The 20090-nt window shown below is 52.9% G+C and overlaps 2 protein-coding genes and 1 long non-coding RNA gene across 3 annotated transcripts; 1 reads left to right on the top strand and 2 right to left on the bottom strand.

The window, feature by feature from the left end:
* Positions 1-521: 521 nt before the first annotated feature.
* Positions 522-5653, bottom strand: HOXC10 (homeobox C10). Its single transcript, XM_012450346.2, has 2 exons — positions 4786-5653; positions 522-1627 (listed from the first exon to the last, which is right to left on the bottom strand). Exons 1-2 carry the CDS (start codon positions 5534-5536, stop codon positions 1350-1352), a joined length of 1029 nt encoding a protein of 342 aa, XP_012305769.2. The 5' UTR covers positions 5537-5653; the 3' UTR covers positions 522-1349.
* On the top strand, positions 5159-6831 carry LOC105715881 (uncharacterized). The gene is made up of 3 exons (XR_001107146.2): positions 5159-5320; positions 5716-5835; positions 6621-6831. It is a non-coding gene; the product is annotated as an uncharacterized LOC105715881 (long non-coding RNA).
* A 6256-nt stretch (positions 6832-13087) lies between these two features.
* HOXC11 (homeobox C11) lies at positions 13088-17602 on the bottom strand. Its single transcript, XM_012450547.2, has 2 exons — positions 16816-17602; positions 13088-15552 (listed from the first exon to the last, which is right to left on the bottom strand). Exons 1-2 carry the CDS (start codon positions 17495-17497, stop codon positions 15320-15322), a joined length of 915 nt encoding a protein of 304 aa, XP_012305970.1. The 5' UTR covers positions 17498-17602; the 3' UTR covers positions 13088-15319.
* Between the last annotated feature and the right edge of the window lie 2488 nt (positions 17603-20090).

Below are 20090 nucleotides of genomic sequence, written 5' to 3'. Positions count from 1 at the left end.
CTCCTCTTGCTGCTGCTGGCGTTTCTGTTAGCTGCTGTCGAGGTTGGGGGGGCTGAGCTCCTCCTGCCCCTCCAGCGGTTAAGTTTATTCCTCTCCTTGGATGGGTGGGGGCTCTTGGGGTGCCCCCCAGCAGCAGTGGGGTGCGCCCAGCACAGCACCCCGGGCAATCAGATCCGTCTGCTCCTCAAGATTGCAGTTTGCTCTCTGCCTCTTTCCCTCCTCCAGTCACCTTTAAATGCATCTTTTACTGCAGCACCACATTATATTTGCAGATCATAAAATCCACCTCTCGCGCGCACCAAGACCGTCCTGACATTACTGTTTTATGACCTTGACTTATTGTGGTCACCTGGATAATATTTAAATCAACGTTATGGTCTCTCACTTACATTAAACCCGCCAAGAGACGTTCTAGAAAGGCTCTAGGAGATGAGTCAAACACAAAACACACACATCCACACACTCAGCCTCTTCGGGGGAGGGGGGTGTCGCTAAAAACACTAAAAACAAAAAACCACCCATTTGAGGATTATGATTCTGGAAATTTATTAGGATTTTTTTTCTCCATTAAGGAAGCTACATGCAAAAGATACAACATACAGAATATCTTTAAATAACACAACTCCCAGACAGGGACGGGGCAATATTGGGGGGGGGGGGCATTCTGTCTTTGCTTTGCTATGTTCTATTTTTAATTTTTTTGTTCCTCTGGATGAAATTTCTGAGATGTTAGTAGTTGGAGGACGTGGGGGTGCTGGGAGGGGTGGGAGAAAAGCAGAAAGCAGTACAAATACGAGACTTCAAGCAGATTCTCAGAGCGACTGGGAGGTAAAGATACGGAGAGGGTTTGGTGGAGGCTCTGGGTGCTACGACAAACACAGGAACACTAGCCGAACTTTCCAAAACGTCTATTATTCTAAGGAGGAAATGCAGCAAGGAAGGAACAATTCTGCCTGTGCTCTGCGAGATTACAGACCCTCTCTGGTTAATTTTTTTTGTCTTTTCCCCTCAAGCGGGTGGATTCGATCTTAACTTTGCATGGAGAACAGAATGCTGTGTGTGAGTGCGTGGGTGAGTGAGGGTTTGACACACACACCAGCCACACTCCCACCCCCATCTATGAGGGCACACACCACACCCCACACCCCGGCACCCCATTTCTCATGCTTTAAGTGGAAGCATCTTCGAAGCACGAACCATAGGTCCCTTGGAAGGAGAGTCTGAGGTCTTTGCCTTTTTTGCAGGCGCGTTGCATTTATACTCAGGGAGGAAAAAAAATATCACCAGGCACAAAGGGAGGAGGGGCGGGGAAAGGAAGGAGGGGGAAGGGAGGAGGAGAGGCCGCGCGCTCAGGTGAAATTAAAATTGGAGGTCAGTTCCCGGATCCGATTCTCTCGGTTCATTTTCTTGAGTTTCATTCTGCGATTTTGAAACCAGATTTTGACTTGTCTGTCTGTAAGGTTAATGGTCTTGCTAATCTCCAGGCGGCGCTCTCGCGTCAAATACATATTGAACAGAAATTCTTTCTCCAATTCCAGCGTCTGGTGTTTAGTATAGGGGCACCTCTTCTTCCTTCCGCTCTTTGCTGTCAGCCAATTTCCTGTGGTGTTTTCTGCCTTTATCTCCTCTGTTAAAAATAACATTATTTACATAAGTATCCCTCGAAGACGAAAACCCTCTTAGTGCTGCAGCCTTTGCCAGCCTGCTGTGGGGTGGCTGAGGGAGCACAGGGGAGCTGCTCTTGCCCCAGGGGCCTGGCTGTGGGGTCCTCTTAGGCTCAGGGTTCTTACAATTGCTTTGGGGTATAGACTTAGGGAGATAAAGGGAGGAAGTTCTTGCCTCCAAGTGTTTATTATATTTAAATTACCCAAGTTCACCTTAACCTAAAAGATCCTGAATACCCTCATTTTCCCCCAGCTGGCTGACCCTGGCGAATTCCCTAAATCTTGCCAGGTCCCCTCTTCTCTCTGCTCTATTCCAGGTCTGGAAAAATCCAACCAGATGGAAAAGCATTCTCCAGGCCCCAGACCAGAGCAGAGTCCATCCACAGCACAGAGAAATTCCCAGAGAGCTTTGACCTATTTCAACTCAGTGGAGGGACTTTGTTCCAGGATCTGTGGCCAGAGGCCACTGCAGTGGTCCCTGCACTGGGCCCCCAGCTCTAACCCCAACATGAGCTGCCACAGAGTGACTCTGCTTCCTTAAGTCTCTCACTGCCATCTCTTCCTCTCTTAATCATTTCCCCTAGGTATGTGTAGTTGAGGCAGGGGAGCTTGTGAGAGCAGCAGAGGTCAGGGGCAACAGAGCTGGGGCATCCTGAGGGGTTCTCAAACAACTTTCCTGGCCAAAGGACCTAAGGTCAAGGGAGAGACATATCCTGAGGAAATGCAGCCTCCTAGAAACCCCCTGCCCAGTCTGTGCAACCGTAGATGTGTATGCCTGCAAGTACACATGTGTACCTGCGGAGATACACACACCTATACACGTAAATACACACCCATAGATATGTACACATGTCTATTTATATAAGGAGATACTATAGAATATTGTGTATTTCCCATGATCTTGACAGCCCCTCTCCCTGACACACATTCTTGCTGAAATGGACCAGCCTTGCTTCTCAAGCAGCAGAAGGGAACCTGATCATCTTTTTAAGGGTAAAACACAGAGTCCAAAGACCCAAGAGGGCACCCAGCAAAGGACCCTGCTGATGGCTCTGAGCTCTCTCTCCTCCCTATGCCAAATGAGGCTGTCAGGTTCCTGGATCTTATCTTGATGGGGGTAGGTTGGGGCAGTGGCCTAAGAGGAACCAGAAAACACACAAAAAATGCAAACTTGAGGCTGCAGTCTAAAGAATCTGAATGTCCTTAATTTTCTCTCCTGCCTCTGCACCTGCAGCTTCTTGCCAGATTGTTTACAGGCTCTCCACATCTAACTATGTCCTGTTTAATTTCTTAATGGGGTTGTTAGGTTTGGAGGTGGGGGGGCAAGAGAAATTATAAATGGGGAAGTTTAACCAAAAGCTCTCTTGCCTTTGGCCTGATGGAGACACCAAAACATGAGGAGGGGAAAGAAGGGTACAGACAGGGTACAGGATAAGAGGGATTCCTTGGGGTGGGAGGGATTAGGTTGTTGTGGGGACAGCTAGAGGAAAAGGAGAACATGTGGGAATGGGTGCAGGTCGAGTTAAGAGGTGAACTTGTTAACCTTGACTTTGCTTTTGGTAGGGCTAGAATGCAGCTTTTCCTGCCCCAAATCTGCTCCCTAACCAAGCTCAGGGTCTGTAGAGAGGGTATAAGATTAAAACCTTCACACTGTACACGTGCCACAGGAAAGTCTTTGAGGCTGTGGGCACCTCACTCTCCCCCTCATCCTCAGGAACACACCCGTGCTCATCTTCAGTCAGTGTCTCTACGGGGCTGATTTGCCAAGGCCACTTTTGCAGACTCAAGAGGATGAGGCTCTGCCCTTGCCCGCCAAAAGAGTGCTTGTGTGTGTGTGAGCGGGCATGTGTGAGTGTGCAAGGAGCATGCAATATGGGTGTGTGTGAGTGTGACACAGGTCGCCTGTAGGCATGCGTGTGCGTCGCATCCATATACAAAGCACCAGGAGATCCAGGCCGCCCCCAGCCTGCTCCGCTCTCCATATTTCATCTACCTTTACACCCAACGAGCCCCTCATATACTGTCGCCAGTAGCCAGTGTTGTGGGGCGCAGGTTTATTCTTCCCCGTTGGTTGGGCCTTTTTCTGATGCTCTTTGCTCCAACTTTTCAGGAAAAGTCGTTTCCCCTCGGCTTCCCTCCCCTGCCCCCGTTTCCTCCACATTCTTTCCCCAAGTGTCAGAGAAAGATCCTGAAGGCCCCCAGCTCCTACAGCAGAAATGAATCTTGAACCCTGAGCTTGAACTCTGGCTGGGCTTTCTCTCCAACCAAAATTACAATGAAATCCAACCAAAGCCACATTCTCTTTGAGGAGAAAACCTCTTGCCACGCACACAGAAATCTCCCAACCACTCATTTGTAAGCTGTTTTTGGAAACCAATGAAAAAGATAATTTAACTAGAAAAAAATGGAAAGGAAAAAAATTTAAAAAGGAAACAGAAAACTTAACAACATTCCAAATGCCCTGTTCCAACGCCATCCAAGCCAGGCATCTGGAGGAGGGAGGGACGTGGCGGGCAGCCCTTCACCTCCACCTCTTCCGGCCCCAGCCTGGCTGCCCAAGGCCCCCGGCCGAGCCAAAAGCCGCAGGAGCCCAAACCGCATGCACAATTCAGACCCACAAACAACAAATCGCGTTTCGCAGGAAACAATTTTCAACTGGGAAAACGCAGTAAAGAGAAACCCTTCATCTCCTCAGCCTTCTCTAGTCCCTGGCCCAAGATCGCCATTTTAAGGTTTTTGCAAGCCTCTGACCTGAGCTGGGGGACATCAGCTCCCCAGGACACCAGCATTGAGAAAGCAAAGCACAGTCAGCACGCGCCCAGGAGCAGCCACCCGTCCCGGGCAGCACACTGCGACTGCAGGCTGCCCGCGGTGCGCACCGCCCGCGCCTTAGCACCCCCGGCAGGGGCCGGGCCGGCACCTTCACGTCGCCGCTTACCTTCCCCAGCTAAGTGACGCGCCACCAGCCTGGAGCTCAGCAGACACTAGTCTCAAGCCGGGGTCGCATTCCCGAAATCGTCAGGGGCCTCCTGGGCCCAACCCTCTCCCCTGCCCCCCTCCCCGGTCTCGAAGACCAAGTGCCTGAACGTTTCAGTGGCGCCCGCGGCCCAGGCGGCCTTACCTTTCGCTTCGTTATCTGAGGTGTCTGGGCTGGAGTCGGCAGTTTTGGCCCTCTCCTTTTCGCTCTCCGAGGGGCTCCCTTTTGGGCCCGCCAGGCTCTGCTCCGTCTTGATCTCATTGGGGCTGGGAGTCTGGCTGTCGGACTTGGGGGTCTCAGGGAAACTCACTTTGCCCCCCAGCTGAGGCGATTCCAGATGTTCGGCGCGCGGGTTGAGACTGGCCCGCTGCTCGAAAGGGGCTTCGAAGTCGTTGGCCCCGGCACAGTGGGGCGTCTTGTCCAGCGCCGAGTAGCTCGGGCTGGCGCGATAGTAGCTAGGCACGGGTACCTCGTGCTCCCCGAGGCAGGACTCCGGCAGGGGGTGGGAGTAGAGAGCTGCCTCGGGGCCACTTTTCGCCCGCTTCTCTGCGCTGTACATGCAGCAGACATTCTCCTCCTTGACACTAGGTGGGTAGGAGCAGGAGGACAGCGGCCTGCCAACAGGTTGTTCCAGGCGATAGGCGGCTTTGGGGTCGCCCCAGGAGTCCAGCTGCGAGAGGTAGGACGGATAGGTGTTGAGGGTGAGGCTGGGGCTGCCGCCCTCGTCCCTCTTGGAGAGCGAGGGCGCGAGCCCGCAGCCCCTCATCACCCCGCAGTTGAAGTCACTCCCAGATTGCATATACATGCCTGCGCTCCGGCTATAGCGCTCTCCTCCGCCGGGCGCAGCCAAGGGCTCCGCGTACGAGTTCGGAGTTACATTGCGAGGGCATGTCATTTTCAGAGAGAGGGGTTTTTAAGGAGCAATACTACAGCGGAGGAGCTGACATCTTTTTTTTCCCCCATCCGGGAGGTGGGGGGGCGCGGTTGGAGGGGAGGGAGGAAAAAGAAGGGGAGGGGGGGAAATATCAGCTCCATAATTATCCGTGCATTCGGTTCTCACCATGTGACGGCTAGACCAATGGGATTTGAAAATGGCCTTGATGATTCAGACGGCCGTGACGTCAGCGGGGTCAAGTTGTCGGCAGGCGGACCGCGCAGAGTGGAGTAACAGCGCCACCTAGCAGCTGCCTCGGGGTAGGGGCACCAGAGCCCTTCCCCGCGAACAAAGGAAGCGCCCCCCGGGCGGCAGGGGCGGTAGGGGGGTGGAAAGCGTTGGGGTGGGGGTTCTGGGGAGAGTGGGGTTTGTTTACCCGGGAACCAGCCTGTAACTCCTGGGGAGAAGGGGGCGGAGAGGGGGAAAATGCGGGAGAGAGGGAGAGAGCGAGACAACCGGGCTCAAAACAGTCAAATTCAAATTAAAAGGTCGAGACACGTATCAGGTACTTCTCCCCCCTCTTCATCTCCCTTTTTCATTTCCCCGGCCCCTGCCCCCGCTTCTTCCCTTGGGGGTGGGAGTGGGGTGAGGTTTTTTGGGGGCCGGTGGGGGATCTGATGAGCAGAGAAAGGGGAAAAAAGTTAAGGAATCCCAAACAGGACTAAAGTTTCTGCTCTCCCGCCTCCTCGTTCCTCGGGCTTGGCCCTCGGGGCTGGAAGCTTGGGGGCCGCGTCGCTGGAGGTTGGTGGAGTTGCAAGTTCCCTACGGGGGTTGACGGGGAGGGCCAGGGAGGGGGTCACGGTCACTTCACGGCTGCTAGGGAAAGGAGGTTCCGAATGGACGCGGGATAGGGGGAGGAGGAAGCCAGAGACCAGAGGCACCCGATCCCCGACCCGGGAGCTGCGGCCTGGGCCTGGCAGGGTGGCGGCTCCTGGGTCATCATCTCAGGGGCCTGCAAGGCTTTGGCCTTGGAGTCGGTTCGGCTGCTTTACTTCAGGCCCTGGCGGCCCTCGCTTTCCGCTTGACCTTGCCCCCACTAAAACAGGGAATCTTCCGGGAAAGAAAGAGGGAACCCGCGGAGCCTCGGCCAGTTTGGAGGAGTCACGTATCACACGGGAAACCAGCATACAAGACCCAACAAAACCCGACCCAGAGAAGTGTCTTTTACAGAGCGAATGGGCTGGGAGCATGTTTGAAAGAAGACAGACCAGTTTATTTTTGTGCTTGTTTTTAAATAAAAGGAAGAAATCAGGGGAACCGTATGTTCCAAATGGTTCTTTCCGTTTCTCCATCGCCTTCTTCCAAAGCGAACTAAACTCTCCACCCCTTCCTCAGGAAACGGAATCTGAAAAACAACTTGTCTTTCCGGTCGCCCCACATTTTTCCCTGGACAGAGCCTGGGGTTCAGACTTTCCGAAGCGCTGAAGGTTGGCGGGGAAAGGACTGGAGCCCAGCGCCCTGGCATGGAGGAGTGAGGAGGCTAGACAGCTTCCAGGGAGGCCCAAGCCCGCTGCTGCTAAAAGACTGCGGAAAGAAATCCGCGGAATTCCCCCATCCAGGGGTGGAGAGAGAAGACGCAGGGGTTCCTGAACCTCGGGAAAACAGGAAGGAAATGTGGAGTGTGTGATTTGCTTGCAGGACCGGCCAGAGGAGATTTGAAATGGTTTTGTATTTTCATTTGCAGGGTCACCGTGGCCTCAGCATGGGGGTTATCCAGGGCAAGGTTAGGCTGTTTAGGCCCCAGACGAGACTTGGGACAGTCCGGGCAGCAGTGAGTCCAGGGAGCCATTTGTCCCACCGCCCATCCCGCGGGAAACGGGCGAGACTTTATGGCCACTCTGTTTGTGTTATCTGCATAAGTCTTTCCCCACCAGTTTGATCGAAACCGTTCCCTTTTACGAGGACCCAACGAAAATTTCCCGTCATATTTATCAGCCAGGGATAAAAATTTAGTATGGGAACTGATATTTCCTCATTTATGGGACGATGAAATTAAATACCAAAGCAATTGAGAATTATATGGCTTTGGGGGTTCCCTCCCCCCCTTTCACGGCTCCTTTATTTTCCTGCCTGGTGTGCTTTTCCCAGGAGTTTAGTGTCCCTGTTCTCCACCCTTACCCCCCATTTTGGAGTCTGGTGGGACCTTTTCCCCACGGCCAAGTGCCCCTCGGCCACCTCAGCCTTTCCTGTTTTTTCTCTGAATGTTAGTAGCTGGGGGCCAGGGCAGCGCTACACGAGCCTCTGCCCAGACCAGCCAGGCCAGGCTGCGATCAGAGAAAGGTTTGCAAGGAAGAGAGTCAAAGGGTTTGAGCCAAGCCTAGGGAGGGGGTGAAGGAGATAAACTTCAGACAAGCCCCAAGAAGTAGCCCGGGGAACCAGCAGAAAGGGAGCAGAGCCGTCGGCCTCAGGGGCCCCACCAGCCCAACTTCCCTCCAAGCCCACCTCTCACCTTAGCCAAGGGAGAGGACGGAGTCGCTTCGGAATCCTTGCCATTATTAATGAAAATAATACTCCCGGGAGAAGGAGCCTCCCGCCTCGACTCCCACCTCCTCACAAGAACGAATAGTGTTTAAAGTTGAAATAATTAGAAGTATGATGAACACGACCCATTAATGAAAAAAGAAATCAAATTCATCAGCCTAAGTGGGACCCCCGGTGGGACAAATGTTTGCCTCTAATTACGCAAGATAAACGAAAACCCGGAGCTGTTAAATTAGAGCCCGCTCGGACGCAGACCTGAATAACTTGTTGGGTTTTCACAGACTTTGGGATTCTGCTTCAGTGGAGGTAAAAGGAAGGAAAAAGTGAGTGTTGGAACCTGGCGAAGGGAGCATTTGTGCGGGTCTGGGCCCCAGCCCTGCCCCCTTGGGCTCGGTCTTTCCCGAGGCCACGAGCAAAGGCTGTTCCCGTCCTATTGTCCGGGCCTGGCGTTCAAAGGCATGCGGGCCGCCACAGCCACCCCGCCTGCCGCCACTGCCAGGCACCCACCTCCCTGCCCCATAGGGCCAAGACCCTTTGGCCTGTGCCCTTGGCAACTGAATTGGGATCGAGGGGAAGTCTGTGTTGCTAGAATCACATGGACTGTTATTAATCCATTTCCCCAACTTTCCCAGAGTGCCGAGAGACCTGTGCCTACGCCTAAGTCTGGGGCTCCCCCTTCTTACCTCAACTTGGGAACATGAAAATTCAGGGCTGCAGGCCACAATGGGGCTCAGACTTTGCGTTCCTCCTGACAAATCCCACCCACCCCAGTGCCTTGGCCCCTTTCACCCTTCCTGGGTACCCAGATCCTGGAAAGGCAGCAAGGACGGGGCTGGGCCTCCTTCCTCCTCTGGGGCTGTGAGCAATGCAGAGGAGGAGGGTTCAGGAGCTCCGTGAATACTCCGGGAGGATCCAGCGGGTTCCACAGGGCAGCCCAAGGGCTGAGGCGCTAGGGGTCCCCACATGAAAGTAGAAGGAAAATATGTTCAATGAACAAAAAGGGACTTTGGTTACTTTCCTGGCTGTAGCCCTCAACACACCCCAGGAGCACCCTGGATTATCCAGCAAAAATGATCAGAATTTCCCCAAGAGGTTAAGAAAGTCACCTGGGAAATTCTGAGGATGAAGTGAAAAAGGAAAAAGGTCTTTCCCTTTGGGATTAAATAATAAAATAAAAATAAAGCGTGTGTATTGAAATCTTTTTAAGCGGAGAAAACAGAATCACACCAGAGATTGCAGGATTCTTCCTCTCGCTTTGGAGGCCGAGATAAATCCTTCTCTTCCAAAAACTTGAGGAAAAGATTTGCTTTTCTTCTTCACTAGCACCAGGCTCTGCCCCAGCTGAATTGAAAGCAGGGAAATTCCAGGCAAAATTCTGAATGCCTAGAGACCCAGAAAAGTAAAATATTTACAAACAGGTACTAGAGGGAGGTAGGAGGCTGAGGACGCTTAGCGGGGCCTCTGGTCTGCTCTGGACCTCACAGCCTCCGGGGCAGCTCGACCAACAGAATCTCTCAAATCTTGACATTGTATACACTTGCACACAGATACTACGGAGTTCAGCATCTATACACGTGTCTAACTTGCACTTAAATGTGTGTACACAGCCACAAATATTCACTTTTACCCAAAGCGCTGTCTGAGATCTCCGAATCCCAAAGTCTGATACCCCGCGCCAACCTGACTGCTTCCTGGCCCTGCCGAAGCTAGCCAGTTATTTAGTTTTTGTCCCCTGAATTGAAACCAGACCGCAGACACCTCCGAGAGAAGCTTTGGGGGAAGGAGACAGGTGGAAAGATGACTTAGGGGGCAGGCCCTGCTCCCCACTTTAATGATTTGCTTCTAAGTTGCCCCAGTATGTCAGGTTTCTAACGAGTCAGGGCTGTGGTTAGGCTGGCTTGCTCCGGAGAAAAATACCGATCCTTTCTTACCAGTTAATTTCCTTTTCAAAGATCTCTGTTTGTCTTCCTTTCCTTTTTTTTCCCCTTTTCTGTCTTTCTTTTCTTCTTTCTTTCCTTCTTGTTTTGTCCTTTTTCCTCTTCTTTCTGTTTTTCTTTTTCTTCCTTTCTCCCTGTAATTCATTATTTCCTTCTTTTTCCAATCCTTTCTCAATTGTCTTCCTTACTTCCCACATTTCCTCGTTTCCTTCTCTATTATACAATTCAATCTTTGCTCTTTTTTTCTCACCAATTATTTTCTTCCCCTTGACTTTCGTTCCTAAGCTTTCTTATTTTTCTCTGGTGTGCTGGGCTTAGTGAAGGGGACAGCACCAGGCTCAGTCGTATGCCTCCCCAGCCTAGCTGCTAAGGCTTGGAGTTGACCTTCTCCCGCCTACAGCCTTAGCTCAGCTCCACCTCACAAGGCGAAGTATAGGGCTGCCAGCCGCCAGCAGCCAGGCCCCAGCAGTCGTCATTAGGGGAGGAAAAATCAGATTCTGGGGCACATTCACACTAATGCTGATGGCTTCTTGAAGTGCCAGGATTCAGGGATCATATATCTTCACTTCCATCACCCCAAAGGAGCCTTGTCTACCAGGCCTACCTTTGGAGAAGTCGTCCCATCTTTGTCCTGACCTCCGGAGCTGAAACATTAAAATGACTCCAAAGTTGAGCCCAGTTGGTGCTCCCAAGGCTGGAGTCAGGGGAAATGAGCGAGTGGGATTCTGTCAGTCCTAGGTTGAGGGGCAGATCCGGGGGTCATCCATGGGCAAGGCCATCTCCCACATGGCTGCCTTTGTTCTCTGCTCCTGGACTGCAGCCCTGCGGGCCCTCTGTCTCCTTTGGTCCTGCGACCACTGCAACCTCTGGCAGGAGTTTCTTGGTGTTTTGGATTCTTTCTTCAAACCCATTGTTGACTTCACAGGCGGCAGGCAGGCATGCAGGGCTGTGTGTGCAGGGACCCTCCCCAATCAGCAGTCTGAGTCAAGGTTATGGGTCTCTGCTTTGTGCAGTGGGTTAGAAGGGGGAGCGTGTAGAGATGTGTGTGTGTGTGTGTGTGTGTGTGTGTGTGTGTGTGTGTGTGTGTGTGTGGAGAGAGAGAGAGAGAGAGAGAGAGAGAGAGAAGTGCCTGCAGGAGAACAAGAGGGTGTAATGAGGGAAGATCTTGCCATGCTGATATTGTCCCAACTTTTGGAGTCTGTAAGAGTGTGACTCAAGAGCAGAGTGGACAGGACTCTGTACAAAGATGCCCCAAAGCTGAGTCCAAGATTGGCCTCAGGAAGGACCGACTCAGACCTTCAAGGCTTTTTGTCTTAGACAGAGAAAGACAGCTCCATCCACTCTCTTCCCTGCACTGTCACCCCCCTCAGCCCCTCTCTCCCCTGCCTCTCAAAGACTTGAGATTTCATCTTATGGCAAGACCAAAACTTTTAAGTATTTTTTTTTAAAGGGATGGGGAATCTTGTAAAATTTTTATGCCAAACAAAGTTATAAAAACTTCCCGGGCGTTGCCTTTTCCAAAGGTTTATACGAATAATAAAGAGCGTAGTCGCGTGCACTGGTTCTGGCGGGCTGTGAGTAGGGAGGGGTTAGCAAACAGCATTATCCAACCCTGGGGCACCAGAAAACCCCAGTGGCTGCCCCCTTCAGGGAATACTGGCCCAGAAACAATTGCCCTACGGATTCCTGAGAGAGGCGGGGAAAGCGAAGGGGTGGTGCCCTTGACTCCCTTGAAGTTCAAAGTTCTTCTTTGCCCTTAAGAGAAGAGCCCTCTCTGCTCTCAGCCCACTCAAGAAATTAGCCCAAGGTAGTTTCTCCCCGCTCTGGTTAAGACCTGGCTCTAGGTATCCCCAACTCTGTTCACCTTTCAGATACCTGGTTTGCACCTTTTTGCTCTCCCCCAACAGGGCTGCCCAATCTTTCCATCTGGGACACCTAGAGCCAGGGGGCTTTCTCTCAGAGGTGCTTGGCAGGGATTTTGAGCCTTCTTACAAAGGGCCCTTCCATCGCCATTGCTCAGCAACCTAAGAGTCTGAGTGACAAAGAAATCCCAAACTCAAGGCTACTCCCAAACCCATTTCTCATTTTGAGTGCCCTTGATTCCTCCTGCACCCCTAAAGCCCATGATGGGAGGGGGAGGGGCCCAGAGTGCTCTCAGCCCACACCACTTAATACCCTTGTAAACTCCCACGTGCGCTATAAACTTGGATTTTTACAACCAACATTCCTTCTTGGCCCCGGGAAACTTTGAACTCGGCCTCAGGTTTATTTACTGTGGAGGGGGGGTGCGGGGAGGAAAGGAGCTGGGGAGTTGGGAACTGAGAAAGGCTGGAGAAAAGAGGAAAAATGTGGGGCAAGCAGCTGAGGAGGTGGGGATCTGGGGTGTGTTGGGAGAGCCAAGACCCTCCACTACAGGTTTGTTTACTATTTAGGGCGGAAGCGGTTTCTAATACAGGCCAGACTGGGTCGTTAAGGTCGAAATGAAACTGGGTTTAGAGACGCGGGCGGTGGGAGGGGGGTGCTTTATGGCTGCGTCTAGACGAGGATCTTTTGTTCCTGGGCAGTGCTGTGGCTGGAGGGGATTACTCCAAGAGGTTGCGCCCAGAGTGCCCCTGACCTGCAAGGGGGGTGGGACATCTTGGGAGTCCGAAGGTGGGTTTGTTTGGGGGCCAAAAACCCCATTTCCCCCCTTTTTAGAGGGTCACCAAGGACTGGCAGGTTCCTGGCTTGGGTCACAGAAGCCTTTGTTTTTCTTTCATGATGACCTTCTCTCATCTGCCAGAAATCTCTTCTGGAGTTGAGGACATTTTCTGGACTGCACATTGCAGAGAAAATGGTACCTGCGGATTTTAAATATTTTTCTCCAGAATCAGGAGGCATTTGGAGATTAATATTTTGCTTTATAAATAGGTTCTTCTATCCTAATTTTACAGGAAACATGACCGGCAGGCTAATATTTCCTAATGTGGCTAGTGGATAAACATCATCCTAAGAAGTGTCACACACACACAAACGTACAGAGGCCCCTCAGTTGCATTCGTGCCCACACTCAACAAAGACTCCCAGTGGTCACACACCACAGAGACACAAGCTCTAGATGTGCATGTGGTCAGGTTTACTCCATAAAACAGACAAAGCATACCAATAATATTCCTTCTCATCTGCACCTATAGGCACACCGAGTTAAACAAAATGTGTGTGTATGAGCACATGAGGGAACTGTGGGCTGCACATACATCCTAGTTTGCAAATTTTGTCTCACGACCCAAGTTTACAAATTAAGATTCAGATAACTAAGCTGCAGGGATTTCTACCATCAAAAATGACAGAACCTAGATTTGATAGTCATGATGCTTTTTCCTTTCATCCAACAGAATTGTATCAACAAAAACATTTTCTTTGAATTATACAAAGACAGAAAGAGGGGGGAAAGATGAGATAATTGGTCCCGAACTTCTGCCCCCAAATAACGAATTTGAAACAGAGACCAATGAAGTGTCCTCACTGAAAGCATTACAAGGGCCATGATTATCTTTACACAGAAGAAACATGCACAAATATAGATGGGTATGGTGACCGTCCCCACAGGTCATTTCCATCCCCAGTGCCAACCCCTACAAAACAAATCTCTGGGGCTTTCTACTGTGGGATACCCCATGTATAAACATCAGGGTGGCCCCAGCCTAGGCGTCTTGTTTTGTCTGGGAGAGCCTGGCCATTTGTGCCAGAGGGAAAGCAGCCAGGCCCCACCTTCCCACCCCCAGGAGCTGTGGAGAGGAGAGGGAGGGGGCTGGTTTCTCCTTCTGTCCCCTCCTTCCTTAAAAACAGTATATAAAAATTCCAATACAGACTTCTCATAGAGAAAAAAAAAAAAAAGCCCTACCCTCAACACTACACATTTAACTGCGACAGACGGAGACATCTGGCAGAAGGGTGGTGGAGCCAAAAAAATTCCTATAAATTTAAATTCGATGATGGTTACAATTAACTCCACAACAAACGTGTACTTAAACAGAAAGCCGTTGCTGGGCGTTTGGACACAGCTCGAGCTGCACGTGAGAAAGGAAAGCTTAAGAGTAGCTGTGGAATGTCCTCAGCTTGAGAGCTTGAGGAAACTATGGCCATACTCTTGGACCTGCCAGCAGATAGGAGCTCCAGGCCCATGCGGCCAGCACCGGCCTACCTCACCTCAATGTGCCTGTCCTCACCCGCTGAGCTCTGCCCGCCTGCCTCCTCCTCCGCCGCCGCCTTGGGAGCATGGAGGATTTTAAGAGGAGAGGGGTTAATAAAAGGGTTAAATAAAATCATAATATTGAACAGAATGAAATTTATCTTTATTTGCCACCAAAAAAAATGTTCACAGCAATCCCTCTGGGATGGGAGCAGGGTGGGGAGTGCACATTACACATGCACTCACGCACAGGGAGAGAGATGGGTGATTCGAATCTCATTGGGGCATCCCTCCTTCCCCTCCAGATGGAAAGAAACGCTTGGGAAATTTATTTACAAAAATCCAGGCCCCAGCACGGGGGAGGTGCCCAATCCCATCTCCCTACTGCCTCCACCACCCCAATCTTTTTTCTTAAAAAAGAAAAAAAAGCGGTAACAACTGCATAGACTATAGCTATAAATCCATGAAGTGGGGCACTGATTGGAAAAAGGTTTGGAAACCTCAATGCACCAATTAAGAAATTTCAAAGGAAGGGTCTACACATTCCCGGGGAGAACAACTAGGCTCGGGCGGGGCCTTGGCGAAGACGGAGGTAGGACATGGACTTTGCACACCTAACACCAGGTCGAAGGTACGGAAATTTCACAGCAAGGCAGGATCACATTTAGCTGCCCCCTAAGGAGTGGGGCAAGGTGGGGTGGGAGTGGGGAGCCCGAGAAGTTACCGCTGGCAGACAGGCTGTCTTAGCGGATCTTTTCACTTGGGCAAGGGAAGGCTTTTTAGTTTGAGGATTGTTCGGCTCAGGCGCTTACTACTGTCGCCCCTCCCCCACCCAATCCGAGCAGCAAGACCTTGTCGCCGAGGTGTGTTTTCTTTTAAATAAAAGTCTTGGCCTCGGCGCCAACGGTGTTCACTCGCCGTGCATCAGACACTTCCCTTCACCCCCTTTCCAGGCCCGGTCCCTGTCCCACAGCGCGAGTCAGGCCGAGGGTCCAGGAGGTTCCGGAACGGAGTGCCGGCCACGGCGGTGGGGGCCAGCCCTGGCCCAGTCCAGTTTTCCACCAGCGGAAAGAAGACGACTTAGAAAATAAAAAATAAAAATAAAATAAAATAATTTTCCCCTCCCCCCGCCCCCAAAAGGGCCCGGTCTGCAGGTTACAGCAGCGGATTTCCCGAGAAATACTGCAGCCGGTCTCTGCTCAGTTTTTTTTCTTTCATCCTTCTGTTCTGAAACCAAATTTTCACTTGTCGGTCCGTCAGGTTCAGCATCCGGGACAGCTGCAGCCGCTTCTCTTTGTTGATATACACGTTGAAGAAAAACTCTCGCTCCAGTTCCCGGATCTGGAATTTCGAATAAGGGCAGCGCTTCTTGCGGGAGCGGGGGGCGTCTGGAGGGAGGGGAGGGGGCAAGTGCGAGGAGAGGGGGGAGAGAGACACGTGAGACCCGGGCGACCCAAGCCCGCTGAGCGCTCCGCGGCCCTTCTCCCAGCCCACCGCTGGCAGCCCTCCCGCCAGGCGGCCGCCTCTCCTGCGGCCCCAGCGCCCGGGCAAGCCTCGACCCCCTGCCAGGTCTAGCGGGTCCCGACCCCAGGCCACTGCGCCACAGCGTCCCCCGTCCTCAGGCCAGAGCCGCCGCTGACAGGGTATAGAACCGGAGGAAAGCCGCCGGGGCCACGTGCGTCCCCTCGGGGACCCCCTGCCTGCTCCCCACTGCCCTCAGGCCCTTCCTCCGCCGCCCTTCTAGAGGTTCGGAAAGCCCACCACCCCCTCCTTCAGAAATCTGTGGGGGAAAGCCGAGAACCGGCGCGAAGCGGTGAGATCTGGCGAGAGCAGTGGGGAGGCGGGGAAGAAGCCGGACAGCAGGCACCGGGACTCCAGAGAGCCGCTTCCGGGGCCCTAGCGCCCCGGGACGCCCGCGGGGCCGCGCCTTCCACGCCGCAGTTCTAGGCCCGCACGGAGGCCGCGGACCCAGGAGAAACGCCTAGACCCCCGCCTGGAGTGCAGCGGAGCCCTGAGCCGCCTCTCCCCGTTCTCCTGTCGCCGCTGACCCCAAGGTTGCTTGGGTTTCTGCTCGAGGACCCGCAAACACATAGTTTGAGCATTTTCAAAAATAGTTTTTAAAAGGATCGGAGGGGCCCTGGCTTGCCTCCCCGGTCTCAGGTTCTGCTCCATTGCTCCTCTCCCCCACCTCTCCCCCTCTGTGGATTTCTCCCTGTCTTTCCCTCGCCCTCCCCTTTCTCCCCCTCCACCCCTCCCCTCCCTCCACTCCCCGGCAGCCCGGCTCCCCATCCTTCCTTAAATGCTCCTCTAAGTTCACGATCAAAGTTAATATCGCCCGCAATGGTGGCGCTTTTAAAAATTTCACAGACCGAGGGAGATAACGGGGGAGGGGGGTTCACCCGGCTTTTCCAAAGAGCCCTTTTCCCTCCCTCCCCACCCCTTCTCCATCGTAAAAAGTCGAGTCGTTGGGAGAGAGGGCTTTGTAGGTTATAATAAAATCCTTTGAATGCTTATAAAACTCCACATAAAATCGGACTGACCCAAAACACGAGGCCGTTCCTGCTCCCCTGGCCTCCCCCCTGCTCTCGCCCTCCCTCCCTCGCTCCCTCCCTCGCTGCCCGCCCGCCCGTTCCCCGGCCGCTGCTACCTACTGGGGGCGGCTCCTTTGGCCGGCTCCTTGGCCGCAGAGTGGGATGAACCGGACGAGCTGGGATTTGTGTTCTCCTCCTCAGCCTCCGCCTCGGCACCCGCCTCAGCCCGGGACGCTAGTCCCGAGGCCGGGGGAGCCTCGGGCTCCCCCTTGGCCTCGCCCTTGCCGGAGCAGGGGGGCTCGGCGGGCGCGTCGCCGCCACCGCAGTAGGCGTTGTCGAAGAAACGGTCGAAGGCTTGAGGCAGGACGCTGTTCTTGTTGACTGAGGAGTAGAAGCCGGCGGGGGCTGCGTGCGGGGCGCTGGGGTGGTGGTGGCCGCCGTAGGAGCCTTCGTTTTTCATGAGGATCTCGGTGACGGTGGAAGGAGGCAGGCACTCCCGGTGCATAAGCTCGTCGGCCGCCGCATAGCAGGAGGAGTAGCTGTTCCGATGGTGCCACTTGCCGGATGGCTCCAGGCCGTAGGAGACTTCCCGGACCGGGGGCACTTGGGCCGAGTAGGGATAGGAGATCTGACGAGAGGGGGCCTGGGGCAGGAAGGAGGAGACCGTGGAGAACTCGGGCATGTAGTAAGTGCAACTGGGCAGATAGAGGTTGGAGGCGCAGCTCCCTCGCTCGCCGAAATCAGCGCCCCTCTCCTTGCGCGACGGCGAGCAGAAGTTGCCCAGGTTGACCGAGTTAAACATCGTTCTCCTCTCCTGCCGGCTCCGGATGGAGGTTTTGGACCCGGTCTAGCGAGGGGGGAAAATTTGGGAAGGCGAGATGACGCGTTATCCGTCTTAGTCTCTCTCCCCAAGCACGTGATCCAAAGTAGATATTGTCATATATCAGTTCGGAGCACTTCGCAGACGTAGGAGGGGTTCTCTCTTAGGTAAGATCGGGGACGTTCAGGCGATTGGTTTGCAAACACCGCAGAAACATTATGAAAATCAATTGCAGATTTGTATTCGTTTTTCTCTCGTCACTCCCCTTCTCTCCATACCACAGCCCGAGCAAAGGAGGAGAGAAAGGGTTGGGGTGGGGTGGGCGGTGGGATGGGCGAGGGTGGTGGCTGGGAGGGGGTAATTGTATTTTTTTCTAGCTGCTGCTCTTTTTCCCCCCAGGATTGGGGGAAGGAGGAGGGCTCTCACGTATGGGGGTCTTGCCTCCTCCCTGTGATCAGCACCAGAAGGGTGGGAGTGAGGACTTCTTTCCCCACTGCCTGATTTCCCCAGAGAAGTGAATCCTTCCCCTTAAATCTCGGGGACTCTTACCCCTCCAACCTGCAGAATCATCGCCTGTTCACAAGAGTTTGAAGAAGTCCGCTCTTTTTTGGCCAGAGCTGGGCGTCAAGACTACCTTTTTGGAGTCCTTAGAGAGACTCCTGGAAGAGTATCTGAAGTTTCCCAAAGGTGAGGCAGCCCAGCTGCAAGCCAGTGTCCCAACTTTGTCTGGCTTGCTGTGCTGCCGTTGGCTAGGGAGTCGGATTAGTCATAAACGAGTGGTGAGCAGTGCGCCAGCCGCCCAGCCGGTGCCTGGCGAAGTCTGGGAAAAACCTTCTCTAATGTTGTGTTAAATATTTAGTATGAGAGAGTGGCCCTGGGTGAATATTTCATGCCTGCCTTTATTGTCAATCAATGTGAAGAAAGCTACATCCACTGTGGATTTTCAAATCCCAAACCCCAAAGAAAAGGATTGGAATGAGAGCCGTGTATCTTCTATGTCAGGGCCTTTTGGCTTAGCGACTCAGCTTCAGCTAGTGGGTTGAAAAGAAGCCTAGTGTTGGGGTCCAGGAAGAATATGGTGGGGGAACTAGGTTTGGGATTCTTATCCTTGGATGATTGCAGGGAATGTAAGGTGGGCGATGGGGCCAGGTATGGGTCTCCAGAAGAGACTAGCAGGACAGTGGAAAGGAGCGGTGGATGCTATGGCATCAAGGCAGGGCCAGGGGCCACTCCCTAGTCAAAGCCCCCAGCTGCTGTCCCTGGGGCTGTGGCCAGATCTTAGTGCCTCCTTCCTATTTCTCAGTCCTTCCCTGCCCTCCTTCAAGCCTGTCATCCTCCTTGGTAGCTGTAGCCCAAGAAGTAAGTTCCAGATTCTGCATCCCCAACCCCTTGCCTTCCATCCCTCCGAGCGCCACAGGACACATCTGGCTGAAAATCACTTTATTGAAAGGTTCTGGACTGGGTCCAGGGGGCCAAAAGCAACCGGCATGAGCTGAAAGCAACCTTAGACCCAAAGAGGAGCTGCCAGGGCACGATTTGTTTGGGAAGGAGGGGAAGAACCGAAGCCCCCAAGGGCTCAGCCCAATGCACACTCAGGGAAAACAAAAAATAGCCCAAACTCTCTTTACCCCCATAACCCTTACTTAAAATTAGTTTCCACTTATAAAAATTAGATTGGATTTGTTTTGATGGAACATGATCAAGTGCTGCGGCTCCCAAACCAGATAGTAAGTACACAAAAAATTGTAGCTTGTCTCCATATGTAACCTCTAAAATCCATTCCTCCTCAGCCCTCCTGCCTCCCCAGCATTTACAGCCACACCTGGATGGAGTCTGCCTCCACCATGGGTCCCATTCTTGGGGTGGTTCTGGAATATTCAGGGATAGGACTCAAGCGCCCGCCTACCTACTCAATGCTGGGCGCTGCTTCTTTAGATCTGGTCAGATCTTAAACCAAAGCAAAGAAGAACTAGATTGGGGCTTTGCTAAAGTGTGAGGCTTCTCTGACGGGAAGGAACCACAAAAAGAAAATCTGTTGTTTCCTTTTTCCTCTAGCCCTTTTTATAGGGTGAGCTGGGCCAGCATTTTTAATTATAATGGTGGAGAACTATGGACTGTGGCTTTTAATGGGGTTTGCACTGACCTCATTAAACTCGAGTTTATTGGAGGCAAAATGCTCCCCAATGATAGGAACCAGCAAAAGGGAAGGGAGAGGTACCCCTATCCTTGCAGAGGTGTGAATGAGGGCTCAAGTCTCAGCTCCTCCTTTCTCCACTTCCACCCAAGGCTCTACTTCCTTCCCGTTCCTGGCCCTCCAGGGTGAAGTGGGGCCCAATCCCCCAAGGCAGATTCAGCACAGCCTGGGCTGCAGTGGGGGTAGGGGCTGCTTCCTGTGAGGAGACAGCTGCTGGCCTGAGCACTTGAATTTGACCACCAAAGTTTATTCCCGGGCCACCATAAAAGTGAGCCAGGCGGCAACAAGGAGCTGCTGGCGGCCCTATTTCCTTGAAACAAAAAAGAAAGGCAAAAAAGAATGTCAAAGAGTTGATGTCTAGGAAACTCTGGGGTCTCCCAA

This window comes from Aotus nancymaae, unplaced genomic scaffold, assembly GCF_030222135.1.
Source record: "Aotus nancymaae isolate 86718 unplaced genomic scaffold, 86718_ANA_hifiasm-v0.15.2.pri h1tg000016l, whole genome shotgun sequence".
Classification (NCBI taxonomy): Eukaryota; Metazoa; Chordata; class Mammalia; order Primates; family Aotidae; genus Aotus; species Aotus nancymaae.
This window is presented reverse-complemented; position numbering and strand designations above follow the sequence as displayed.

Coding starts and splice junctions, on each gene's coding strand:
- HOXC11 (XM_012450547.2), bottom strand. CDS start 17,497: ATGTTTAACTCGGTCAACCTGGGCAACTTCTGCTCGCCGTCGCGCAAG. Junction 15,553..16,815: donor GGCCAAAGGAGCCGCCCCCA/GTAGGTAGCAGC, acceptor CCCTCCCTCCAG/ACGCCCCCCGCTCCCGCAAG.
- HOXC10 (XM_012450346.2), bottom strand. CDS start 5,536: ATGACATGCCCTCGCAATGTAACTCCGAACTCGTACGCGGAGCCCTTG. Junction 1,628..4,785: donor CTCAGATAACGAAGCGAAAG/GTAAGGCCGCCT, acceptor TATTTTTAACAG/AGGAGATAAAGGCAGAAAAC.